Here is a 13,575-nt window from a genome sequence, read left to right on the forward strand (position 1 = left end):
GTGGATAATTTTTAAAAATGTACATAGAAAAGTAGTTGAAAAAGAAGGCAATTATGACCTTAAAGGTAAAAAATAGGCTTTTTCCTTTTACTCTTAAGGCTTAGGTGTAAGTAACATTTTTATGGTGAAAATTATATAAACATTATCTAAACAGAATTTTGATATTGCTAGGTAGAGGAAATGTGCAAGTTGTGTGTGTGTCTGTGTGTGTACCCCTTAAAAACTGGATATCTAAAACTGGGATTTGAGAAAAAGCACTTTATAAGCATATGTGATTTTAAAAATAGGGAAGTAAATATGGGAAAACACATAAGAACATCAAAAGTGGTTACCCTGGGCAGTCAGACATGAAAAAAATTGAAAAAAAAGTAGCATTATATGACTTTTAAATTAAAATTTAAAAAATATGAAATGCTGGCCAGGTGTGGTGGCTCACACCTGTAATTCCAGCACTTTGGGAGGCCGAGGAAGGTGGATTACCTGAAGTCAGGAGTTCGAGACCAGCCTGACCAACAGGTGAAACCCCATCTCTACCAAAAATACAAAATCAGCCAGGCACGGTGACACATGCCTGTCATCCCAGGTACTTGGGAGGCTGAGGCAGGAGAATCGCTTGAACCCGGGAGGTGGAGGCTGCAATGAGCCAAGATCGCGCTACTATACTCCAGCCTGGGCAATAAGAGTGAAACTCCGTCTAAAAAAACAATATGAAATGCCTAAACAATTATGGCAAGTATTCTTTCAAAATATATTGTAAATGTTATAAGTATTGATAAGATAATATATATTTAATTCTAAAAGGATAAGTAAGGTTAAGAAAGAAGAGAAAGGGTATAAAATGTTTATCTGCTCATTTTTAAGCAGGTGGTTAAGTAATGCTAATGTCTTAATATGCATCTAATCTTGCTTTTTAAACTTTACAGGGACTACTTATCAAAGCTTAAGCAAGTTCTATAGTTTCACACTTCGTTTTATTGTATTCAATCTGATCATTTTAATCAGAAGCTATCAATTTATTATAGATCATTTTATAAAATTATTTTCATCTATTACTTTATTCTTATATGCATCCATTGAAATATTTTAGAATTATGTTGACTTAATGAAATTAGTTCTGATGGTGGAATAATGATGCTAATTTGCTTTCTTTTTTACTTACTGTATGTTTGAATCATACGTTTATATATTTATTTATTTATTTATTTTTGAGATGGAATCTGTCTCTGTCACCCAAGCTGGACTGCAGTGGCATGATCTCAGCTCACTGCAACCTCCACCTCCCAGGCACAAGGAATTCTCCTGCCTTAGCCTCCCGAGTAACTAGGATTACAGGCACTCACCACCATGCCCAGCTAATTTTTGTGTTTTTAGTGGAGATGGGTTTCATCATGTTGACCAGACTGGTCTCGAACTCCTGACCTCAGGTGATCCACCCACCTCGCCTCCCAAAGTGCTAGGATTACAGATGTGAGCCACTGCACCCCGGTTGCTATATATTATTTTAAAAGAAGGAGAATCATTATTTACATACCAAAGCCATTTATTATTTTTTTAAAAAGCAATCACAAGTCAACCAACCTTTTTTCTATTATTCTTTCATGTAATAGGAGTTGAATCCTTTAGAATAACACCCGATGGTCTATAAATATCAATTTTGAAAGAAAAAATTCAAGAGAGAAAACATCACCTAGGTAAAATATTGGTTCATTTGAGGGAAGAGTAATGTTTTTGAAACAACACAACAGAAATGCAACAATTTACAAGATTACTAAAATTTTTGCATAAATGAAAAGTATTTTTTAAACTAAAAGCTGTGATTTACAATAGACTTAGAGTCATGCTGATGATAATCAGAAAGTTAGAAACACCATTCTCTTAATCATAACGTATCAATGAACAAGTTCAAATATTGGGAACCTGAAAACACCTGTGAGTTCCAAAATCTGACCAAACAAAAACAACCCTAGGAAACACCATTTATCTGCTATTGTGTGCACATGCTATAACTAACATAGTTGACAACCACCACAACAAAAATTAGAGGGAATGGAAAATAGTCCAGCAGGCTGAAATAGCTATAAATATAACAGCCATTACTAATGTGTGAATATGTGACTGTGTGAATGAGAGAATTGGGAACTTACAGATGAATAGTGAATTCTATGATTTATCACGACCTGTTGTCAGATTCCTAATTGAACCCAAAATCATTCCTGGAGTTGGAGTTTGCCTCGCTGTCCCTGCCAGTCCCTTCACCCAAGAAGTTGGGAAGTATCGGTTTAAGAAACTTGAACTGGCTCTCAGAGCTTTCTGCCAGGTAAACTTCATACTGATAATTCTGGGACAGGGTCCCGGTGCCGCTCACGTCCACCAGATGCCCTGGAAAGGCGCCCTCGGGCACCAAGTAGCGACCCACCGAGGCCGCCCTGCTCCTCCTGCACAGCCGCACCGCCACGAACAGGAGCACCGACAAGAGGAAGAGCGACGACACCGAAGCCAACGCGACCACCAGGTAGACGGTGAGCGAGTCGGCCTGGGCTTGGGCCGGGGCCGCCTCCGGGAGCGGCAGGTAGGGCTGGGAGAAGCCGTCCACCAGGAGCACGTGCAACGTGGCAGTGGCCGAGCGCGGAGGCTCGCCATTGTCCTTGACCAGCACCACCAGCCTGTGCTTGGCTGCGTCGCGCTCGCTCAGCAGCCTGGCGGTGCGCACCTCGCCATTGTGCCCCCACACGCCAAAGAGCCCGGGCTCTGTGGCCTTGAGCAGCTGGTACGACAGCCAGGCGTTCTGGCCCGAGTCGCCGTCCACCGCCACCACCTTGGTCACCAGATAGCCCGGCTCGGCCGTCCGGGGCACCAGCTCGGTGCAGGGCGCGGAGCCGTTCTGCAGTGGGTACAGCACGAAGGGCGAGTTGTCGTTGGTGTCCAGCACCAGCACGCGCACCAGCGCCTCGCTGCTCAGCGCCGGGAAGCCGCGGTCTGTGGCGCCCACGCGGAACTCGAACTCCTGCAGGGCCTCGTAGTCCAGCGATCGGAGGGCAAACAGGTGGCCGTTGTCTGCGTTGATGGAGACCAGGGAGGCGAGGGGCAGGTGCGGGTCCTGGGGTGGCAGCAGCGAGTAGGTGACCTGGGCGTTGGGGCCTGAGTCTCTGTCTGTGGCGCTGACGCTGCCGATGTGCAGGGCGGGGCTGTTGTTCTCGCGGACAAACAGGTTATAGGAGGTTTGGGTGAAGGCGGGGGCGTTGTCGTTGACGTCGGAGACCCGCACGGTTATGTTGTACTCGGTTTTCAGCCTGGGTGTCCCCAAGTCTGTGACAGTAATGGTGATGTTGTACTCGGCCCAGCTCTCTCTATCTAGCGCTCCTTCGGTTAACACGGTGTAGAAATTTTCTAAGGTAGGCTTTATAAGGAAAGGGAGGTGGTCTTGGATGGAACACATCATTTTTCCATTGTTCCCAGAGTCCGGATCCGAAATTCCGAAAACAGCGACCACTGTTTCTGGGGAGTTTTCTGGGATATCACTGATGAGTAAGGACATGGTAAGTTCCGGTGCGTTGTCGTTTATATCCATCACTTCTATGGCTACGGTGCATTTTCCTGAAAGACCCCCACCGTCTGAGGCCTCAACTTCCATATGGTAAGATTGAATTTCCTCAAAATCCAACGCCTTTTTTAATCTAATTTCTCCCGTGAATGAGTTTATTTCAAAGGCCTGAATGATTTGATTTGAGTATTGAAAAAATGAGTAGGAGAGCTCCCCGTGGGTCCCAGCATCTAAATCCCTGGCAGAGACGGTGATGACGAGGGAACCTATAGGGGCGTTTTCTGGGACCTGCACCTCGTAGAGCCGCTGAGTAAATTCAGGGACGTTGTCATTGATATCTACAATCACTATGAGAACATGGGAAGTCCCAATTCTGGGCGGTGACCCACCATCCAGCGCTGTGAGGGTTAACCTGAGCTGGGGCTGCTCCTCGCGGTCCAGCGCTTGATCCAGCACGAGCTCTGGGTATTTCTTGCCGTCGCTGTGATTGCGAGTGAAAAGGTGGAAATAGGAGTTGGTGCTAATTGTGTAGTTCTGAACTGTGTTGCTACCTACGTCCAAATCTTGAGCTATTTTCAAAGGAAATGAAGTCCCTGGATGGCTGCCTTCAGAGATTTTCAGGAGGATTTCATTTTCCAAGAATTCTGGGGCATGGTCATTTACATCTTGGAGCTGTAGTTCACCTTGAATAAACTGCACCGGATTTTTCAATAACATCTGGAAATGCAGTATACATGGATCTATGTCACTGCACAACTCCTCCCGGTCCAATTTTTCTTTTAGGAGCAAATTCCCACTCTTCTGTTCGAGCTGCAAATACTGTTTATTCCCTTTGGAAAGAATCCGGGCGCCCCTTGCGGCCAGTTCCCCTACACCCAGCCCCAGATCTTTTGCTAAGTTGGCCACAAAAGAGCCGCTGTCCCTCTCTTCTAGAACTGAATACTTAATGGTAGCGCTGCCCGCCTCCCACAGTAGTAATAAGAAAATAATGGCGGTCACTTGCCTTTTCTCTGGTGCTTTGGGGAGCGGCGTCTCCATCATTCCTTAGGGTCCAAAAGATGCCGTATTAATCACAAAATAATTGCTTTACAGCCAACTCAGCTATCTTGATTTAAATATCTTGAGTTAGTTCTTTTTAACATGGACCGACATGGGATGGCTGCCTCTCTGAAACCTTCTATCCCCAGTGGTGAAAAAGTGTTTCCTTTTCGAGCTGCCAGGAAACCCGCACAGCTTTTAAGGAGACACTGATGCTGCAGTTTTTCACTCTTAGCCTGCAGCGCCACCAAGCGTTCTGCTTTACAACTTCAGATAATTTTCATTTCAAAGCACACGGTATACTGTGATAGCTAAAACATAAAGCAGGCCTTTTAGGTCATAGCCTGTTATATACTCCCTTTTCCCCCGCCTATTATGTGGCCTTGTTCAGGTAGCTAAGAACGGTTGTTACAGCAAAAGTAATGTCTATATCTGTATTCATCTTCCTTATAAAGGTGCAAGTTCAGCACACAAAACTCTGCTCTAGGCAAATTCATTTAATAACAAGTATTTACCTGTACGGACATTCATGTAGCTTCTTGGGATAATACAGTAAATGAAACATAAAAATTCTTGCTCTTGGAGAATTTACATTCTATTAAAAAATGCTAATTTGTTCTATTTTACTGGAAGAAATAATGAACTTTCAAAATCTAGTTTCACTCTCAAATTACAATGTGCCTGTAACTCCTGAAAGAAAATAAAAATATTGTTTCTTGTTAGTCTCTGGTCTACATAACCATTGTGGTGTTTTTTTTTTTTTTTTTTTTTTTTTTTTTTTTTTTTTTTTTTTTTTTTTTTTTTTTGAGACACGGTCTCACGTTGTTGCCCAGGCTGAAGTGCAGTGGCCTCAATCTTGGCCCATTACAACCTCTGTCTCCCAGGTTCAAGCGATTTTCCTGACTCATCCTCCTGAGAAGCTGGGACTACAGGTGCATGATACAACACCAGGCTAATTTTTGTAGTTTTAGTAGACATGACATTTCACCATATTGGCCAGGCTGGTCTCGAACTCCTGGCCTCAAGTGATCCACCTGCCTTGGCCTCCCAAAGTGCTGGGATTACAGGCATGAGCTACCATACCTGGCCACCATTTAGGATTTTTTCCTTTATAAATTTATTATGTGCAATGCCCAGTGAAATTTAGAGAAAAAGGTGGTTTGTCTTATTAAAAATCAGTATAGGCCGGGTGTGGTGGTTCACACCTGTAACCCCAACACTTTGGGAGGTGTATCACTGGGGGCCAGGAGTTCGACACCAGTTTGGCCAATATGGTGAAACCTCGTTTCTACTAAAAATATAAGAATTAGTCAGGTGTGGTGGCACACACCTGTAGTCCCAGCTACTCGTGAGGCTGAGTCAGAAGAATCACTTGAACCCAGCAGGTGGAGGTTGCAGTGAGCTGAGATCATGCCACTGCACTTCAGCCTGGGTAACAGAGCAAGACTCTGTCTCAAAAAAAAAAAAAAAAAAAATCAATATAAGCTCAGAATCTACGCAATGCCTTTTCTACAAATGTAAAGAAGACAACAAAGTTGACAAAGTCAAAAATACATTTTCTGGGGAAGGGTATTGACCTGTCTGCATTGGACAGGATACCACCCCAGTGTACATTCTCTAGGATTAAGGGGATGGGGATATTGAAAAACACTACTGCTTCAACTAAAAGCCAAGTGACTGGAGTGAGAACAATGGAAGAAGGAATCTCACCAAGGAAGAATGCTGTTCTAAGGAGGAGAGGGTATATATCTGAGAACACAAAACAGTAAATGTTCTCCACACTTATTTAATCAGTTGGTAATCATCCATGACAGTCAGTTCACTTATCTGGACACAAAACACAGTCAAATGTAACTTAGTTCAGCCCAGTTCCACTTCAATTAAGGATAAAAATAAAATAGTTGGCCAGGTGTGGTGGCTCATGCCTGTAATCCCAGCACTTTGGGAGGCTGAGGCGGGTGGATCATGAGGTCAGCAGTTCGACACCAGCCTGGTCAAGATGGGCAAACCCCATCTCTACTAAAAATATAAAAAATAGCTGGGTGTGGTGGCATGCACCTGTAATCCTAGCTACTAAGGAGGCTGAGGCAGGAGAATCACTTGAACCGGGGAGGCTGAGGTTGCAGTGAGCCAAGATCGTGCCACTGTGTTCCAACCTGGGCAACAAGAGCAAAACTCCGTCTCAAAATAAAATAAAATAGTCACTGAATGGTCATTTTAATATACATTGCTTACCTTTGATAGAAAGTTGAAAGAGGGATTTTTAAATGAAATATCACAAATACAACTGACACAAATAAGACTAAATATGGGATAAACTGTGAAGGCAAATGGTTTTATGGTTAATACAGGCAAATGATGCTTACACAACACTAGTAGGGAAAATCTGATGTTACCAAATAACCTGCCACTAATACCTTATTTAGATTTTGGTAGATACCAAATATCTTGAGAAAGTGAGAGGAGGAGTTTGGCAAATATAATTTGAAAGCCCTTCAACTTTCAAATTGTTAAACAAAGCCAAAAAGGTAAACCGTGCGGTTAAGAATTTTATTTTCTGTAGTGGTATGTAGGGTGAGTAGAAGAGTCAAGAGTGTTTTCTGTTTTGAAGGAAAGCAATAGTGATTTGACAAAGAAGTGATATTTCATACTTTCACTCATTGGCAAGGATATTTTGTTGTACAGAGGATATTAGCATTTTGCTGTAGATACAATAGTGTTTTTAAAAATCAGTACTAGAATGTTAGTAATGTTCAGCAAATATTTATTAAGCATTTATAATTGGTAAGACTTTTTTTTTTTAAAGACCATCATGTTCTTACATGAGGCTCACAAACTAATGTGATGACACTTCAGTAAAGTCTATAGTCACAAAAATTTTGGATTGACTATTATGAGATACTAAAATATGCATAAGTATGAATGGCTACTTTAGTGTTTAGCCATCATTAGTTCTTATTTTTAGTGTTACACACTGTAGGAGTTACTGCAAAATGAGACACTGGAGGATTAAATAATATGAAATACTCACATTTTAAACACGGTCCTACATAGCAATAGTGAAACAACTCTTACCAATAGCTAGAAATACAATTTTACTTAAGGATTTACAATACTTTTTTTTGGGTGGGGGAAGAATAGATAATTTAATTTCAAAAGTTTAAAATTATGCAAATAAAAATTTGCTTTGTGTTCATATTGTCAAGTACCCTCAAGTGAAGTAATAAACTCCTAAGCATGAACAGGAAATACTAAGACACCCAGTATCTTACTTTATATAAAATTTCAACCTAAAGAATAGAGGTAAATTAAAAAGAAACAGAACATGTAACTTTAAGTTAAAAGAGATCTTCAAACATAAGTAAGATTTAGTAAAATAATCCCACACTTAACTGAATGGGAAGCTATTCGGAAGGGCGGGGGTTTCTTCCATTTCTCTCTCAGTGCCCTGAGGAGGGAAGTTGGGGATAATCGGCTTCAGGAACTTGAACTCATTTGTTCCTGAGCCTCCCATCAGACACACCTCGTACTGGTAGCTCTGGGACAGGGTCCTGGTGCCGCTCACGTCCACCAGATGCCCTGGAAAGGGGCCCTCGGGCACCGAGCAGCGACCCACCGAGGCCGCCCTGCTCCTCTTGCACAGCCGCACCGCCACGAACAGGAGCACTGACAAGAGGAAGAGCGACGACACCGAGGCCAATGCCACCACCAGGTAGACGGTGAGCCAGTCGGCCTGGGCCTGGGCCGCGGCCGCCTCCGGGAGAAGCAGGTAGGGCTGGGAGAAGCCGTCCACTAGGAGCAAGTGCAGCGTGGCGGTGGCCGAGCGCGGAGGCTCGCCATTGTCCTTGACCAGCACCACCAGCCTGTGCTTGGCCCCGTCGCGCTCACTCAGCAACCTGGAGGTGCGCACCTCGCCATTGTGCGCCCACACACCGAACAGCCCGGGCTCCGTGGCCTTGAGCAGCTGGTACGACAGCCAGGCGTTCTGGCCCGAGTCGCCGTCCACCGCCACCACCTTGGTCACCAGGTAGCCCGGCTCGGCCGTCCGGGGCACCAGCTCGGTGCAGGGCGCGGAGCCGTTTTGCAGCGGGTACAGCACGAAGGGCGAGTTGTCGTTGGCGTCCAGCACCAGCACGCGCACCAGCGCCTCGCTGCTCAGCACCGGGGACCCGCGGTCTGTGGCGCCCACGCGGAACTCGAACTCCTGCAAGGCCTCGTAGTCCAGCGACCTGAGGGCGAACAGGTGGCCGTTGTCTGCGCTGATGGAGACCAGGGAGGGGAGGGGCAGGTGCGGGTCCTGGGGCGGCAATAGCGAGTAGGTGACCCGGGCGTTGGTACCTGAGTCTCTGTCTGTGGCGCTGACGCTGCCGATGTGCAGGGCGGGGCTGTTGTTCTCACGGACGAACAGGGTGTAGGAGGTTTGGGTGAAGGCGGGGGCGTTGTCATTGACGTCTGAGACCAGCACGGTTATGCTCTGCTGGGTTTTCAGCCTGGGTGTCCCCAAATCAGTGACGGTGATGGTGATGTTGTACTCGGCTCTGCTCTCTCTGTCCAGTGCCCCATCTGTTACCAGGGTGTAGAAATTCTCCACGGAAAGTCTTAGTAGAAAAGGGAGATTGTTCTCTATTGAACAAATAACCTGTTGGTTATGCCCAGAGTCTGCATCTGAAACACTGAAAACTGCCACTATGATCTCTGGCAAGTTTTCTGGGATGGGGCTGATGAAGAACGACATGGTGAGTTCAGGGGCGTTGTCATTCACGTCCAGGACCCTGACGACTAAAGAACATTTTCCTGATAGGCCCCCACCATCTGTAGCCTCAACATCCACGTCATAAGACTGAACTTCCTCAAAATCCAAAGCCTTTCTCAACCGAATTTCTCCTGTGATTGCGTTTATTTCGAACGGTTGGTTGATGTCATCGACTTGAAACAGGGCGTAAGATACCTTCCCAAACGATCCTGCATCTAAATCTCTGGCTGAGACGGTAATAACCAGAGAGCCGAGGGGATTGTTCTCAGGGATTTGCGCCTCATAGAGCTCCTGAGCAAACTCGGGGATGTTGTCATTGATGTCCAAAACCTGGATGTGAATCTCGGAGGTCCCTGACCGGGGCGGAGACCCACCATCCAGGGCGGTGAGCGTTAGCGTGAGTCGGGGCTGCTCCTCGCGGTCCAACGGTTTGTCCAGCACCAGCTCCGGGAACTTCCTGCCTTCGCTGCGATTGCGGGTGAGAACGTGGAAGTGAGGGTTGGAGCTGATTGTGTAGCTCTGAAGGCCGTTGCTGCCAGTGTCTAAATCGTGTGCCATTTTCAAAGGAAATATCTTTCCTGGCATAGTAATTTCTGATATTTTCAGGAGCATTTCTCTGGCAGGGAATTCCGGGGCGTGGTCATTTATATCTCTGACTCGCAAGGAAGCCTGAAAAAACTGCAAGGGGTTTTCCAGTAACACTTGGAAAGGTAGCACACACGGCTCAGTGGAGCCACACAGTTCCTCCCGGTCCAGTTTTTCATTTAGTAGTAAATCATGGGTCTGTGGATCAAGCTGCAAATGTTGTCTGTTCCCTTTGAAAACAATCCGAGCTCCCCGTGCAGCCAGCTCCCCCACCCTCAGTCCCAGGTCCTTTGTCAAGTTGGCCACAAACGTGCCACTTTCTGTCTCCTCCAATACGGAATACTGAATCGATTCAGAACCTACCTCTCCCCAAAGCATCAATAAAATGAAGAACGCCACTTGCCTTTTCTTGTTCTGTACTTTAGTTTGCATCGTGTCTATTGTCTGATTACAGAAGAAAAATCCTTTTCAGCTCCCAATCACCACATCCACCGTCGACCCTCTCAGATGTCTTTGCAGAGATTTTTAAATTCGTTCTTACAACTTGTCTGGCGACGACTGCCTTCCCGGACACATCTATCTCAGCTTTAGCTGTAAATGTGGTCTGTATTTTTACTTGGCTTCTGGGTGAAACAGAGTCCACCGAGTCTGCAGAGCTTTCATTCACTCTCTTAGCTTGTACCGCCACCTCGCGTTCAAACTAATAACTTCATGAGATGTTTCAGGTCAATAGCATTTCCGAAATCTGAGCATTATAAAGACTTTTAAGTCGAGTCAGTGTTTCTCAGACTGAGTGCGTGGACCACATGCATAAATAATTGCTTGCGAGCTTTGGTTTCTTTGTGTGTACGTTTTTGCTTTTAAGCCAATTCCTGGGTTCACTCCCCTCTAGAACTTGAATCAAATTTCCTGGTGGTGCTAATTAAGGAGAAAGATTGAAGTGCAGATTCTACACTTCAATCTTTCTCCTTCGATTCTTCAGCAGTGCAATTTATCTCTGATAAGCCATTTAATCCATGAGTCCAAGAGGTACACTATTTAATTGTCCCAACAAACAATGCAAAACAATGAAGTTTGTTAGCAACAATAATGGTAAAATAAACAATAAATTATCTAAATTATACACTCATAAATGGCATGAACAAAAAACTTACTTTGTTATACAGTTATGCCTGCACAGTAAAAAGAACAATTAGGCTATTAGGAGGGAAACTGAGGCAAAAAAGTATTTATGATACACGTATATAAGTAAATTAAAGTATTTAAAAGAGGGACTAGAAGCAATCAAGTATTTGTCATAAGCATTTTAGGATTCTATCCCATTTTTGCATGGATAGAATTAGGCATTCTTTTAAGAGGCTTGTGCATTTTATTTTAACTTTTTTGATCAAATTCCCCTCTTACGTTATTTAATCAGTTCCAAATATATTACCCTGTTGTACAAACATGACGCAGTGCAGAAAACAAACATTCAAGAATTACCTTCACCATCTTCTCACAGCAAAAAGAACACCAAGTCCTATAAATACAGGCCAAATTAAGGTACTGTAAAAAAAGGTGAATTACATTTGAGTGAATGCCATGGAATTCGATGATGGAATACTATGGCTATATCCATTCCCATCTCACTAGTTTCTGCTCAGATACATTGGAATATGTATTTCTAAACAAACTGAAAATGTGTGAAACAGATTAGTGCACATAGAAGAGGCAAAATATGCCAAACAATTCAATTCATTTCAGATTGATTTCATATTTATTGAGAGGTGAAATCCATTGAGCTCAAACAAAGTTCACTTCAGGTAAGAGCCAAGGTGATAGAAGATTAAAAATCAGGATAATTTCAAATACATAAACTCTAGGTAAAATAAATAAGGCTAAATAAAATCTAAACTCTAAATAGCTGAGATGATCTTATAGTTCAAAATCACCTCTATGTACCCAGAAAAACAAAAGATTATGAATGTGACCAGCCTCCAGGGTTCACTTGATAGATGCTACTGAGAATACACTGTTCCTTGAGGATGTGAGTAACAAAATGAACTTATGAAGTAAAACCAACAATAATAAACATCTTGGAAGGGTGTCACTTCTTTGCAGAAACAAGGCCATTATTTCCTGCTCAATCTTAAATGCCTTCTTTCAGTGAGCATTCTGAGTTCTGATTCCAGCTAAACGGCATCCACGAAGTCTTCTATTCACTCTCTTTCTCTGAAGCACCGCCAGGCATCCTCGAATATAGGTTGTTGAATTATTTTTTACTTCAAAGCAAATGTATCAGCAGTACAGTATTTGTCAAACTCCATTTAGATCCTTGAAAAGTCTTTGATAACATTGGTAGTTATATGGAAAGAGGATAATATCTCAAAATACACAAAAAGATATCAGTCAGGTCTATCAAGATACTGCCTTTTTATAGAAAATGGATTACATTAGATTGTTTCAGGAGAATGTTTCTCTGTTTTGCCCTCTTTTGCTTTGATTTGATTGGCTAGAGTAGACTGAATTAACTTTGCATTCATAAACATGTTCTCATAAGGACTCATTAACTTAAAATTTTTATTATGGAAAAATTCCAACATATACAAAGTAAACAGAATAAGCCTCCGTACACCATCAGTTTTACAACATTCTGTTGTCTCATTTTGTCTATACCTTTCTCTCCATTCTCTGCTTCCTGTTCAATGATTACTTTTGTATAGTTCTTTTCTTAAGACAATGTTTACAGAAATTGAAATGTACCAATCTTAACTGTGCCATTTTAAAAAATGGATTCATATGTGTAACTCACACTTTTTTCAAGATACGGAACATTTTCATCATTCACTGGGAATCATCTTAATCATATTTTGAAGCTCAGTTTTATTAACTGGGGAACAAAACCTTGGTCTCATCTGGACACATGATGCAAAAGTAGACAATGTGAAAAAGCACCATGCCCTATATTCTTTATGCTCGTGTATGCTAAAGTGAAGTGATAGATTAATTTAGCTGGACTGTTACCAGCAAGCTGAAATAGTATTTTAACTGATTGAACATTGTAAAGTATGTTAAAATTAATTTTATTTAGTTAGTCTGTAATGACAGGTTGAGCAGCCCTTGTCCGAAATGCTTGAGACCAGAAGTGTTTCAGTTTCAGATTTTTAGATATTAGAATATTCGCATGTCCATACTGGGATATCTTGGGAATAAGAACCAAGTCTAAACATGAAATTCATTTAAGTTTCATATACATCTTATACAAATAGCCTGAAGGTAATTTTGTATAATATTTTAAAACAATTTTGTGCATGAAACAAAGTTTGCATTATGTACTTATGTGCAGAATTTTCTACTTGTGGCATCAGATTGGCTCAAAAAGTTTCCGGTTTTGGAGCAGTTCCTATTTTTGGATTTTTGGATTAGGGATGCCCAACCTGTACCTGTACTGCATAGCTGATCAAGCTGATTTCCATTTTATGTTTCAGTTAATCCCATTATAATTTTTAAAAATTATTCAAGTTTATCAAAAGAGAAAGAAAAAGACCTTCAAGGACAAATTGAATCTCTTAAAACTCTTCTTTAATTATATGGAAAGAAAACACAGTAATACAGGGAAAAGTTAGAGATGATATATAAATAATCACTTAAAGAAACTCAATTTACAGGAGATATGCTG

The 13,575-nt window shown here is 42.7% G+C and overlaps 2 protein-coding genes across 2 annotated transcripts; both read right to left on the reverse strand.

The window, feature by feature from the left end:
* Positions 1-1,522: 1,522 nt before the first annotated feature.
* Positions 1,523-6,028, reverse strand: LOC126957294 (protocadherin beta-17). The gene has a single exon (XM_050795014.1). It carries the CDS (start codon positions 4,580-4,582, stop codon positions 2,192-2,194), a length of 2,391 nt encoding a protein of 796 aa, XP_050650971.1. The 5' UTR covers positions 4,583-6,028; the 3' UTR covers positions 1,523-2,191.
* Positions 6,029-6,057: 29 nt separating this feature from the next.
* On the reverse strand, positions 6,058-10,864 carry PCDHB6 (protocadherin beta 6). Its single transcript, XM_050795022.1, has one exon. The coding sequence runs from the start codon at positions 10,347-10,349 to the stop codon at positions 7,968-7,970; it is 2,382 nt and encodes a 793-aa protein (XP_050650979.1). The 5' UTR covers positions 10,350-10,864; the 3' UTR covers positions 6,058-7,967.
* Positions 10,865-13,575: the final 2,711 nt, after the last annotated feature.

Source organism: Macaca thibetana, chromosome 6 (assembly GCF_024542745.1).
Source record: "Macaca thibetana thibetana isolate TM-01 chromosome 6, ASM2454274v1, whole genome shotgun sequence".
Classification (NCBI taxonomy): domain Eukaryota; kingdom Metazoa; phylum Chordata; class Mammalia; order Primates; family Cercopithecidae; genus Macaca; species Macaca thibetana.

What these genes read in the sequence shown, in the direction of transcription:
- LOC126957294 (XM_050795014.1), bottom strand. Translation starts at nt 4,582, where the DNA reads ATGATGGAGACGCCGCTCCCCAAAGCACCAGAGAAAAGGCAAGTGACC.
- PCDHB6 (XM_050795022.1), bottom strand. Translation starts at nt 10,349, where the DNA reads ATGCAAACTAAAGTACAGAACAAGAAAAGGCAAGTGGCGTTCTTCATT.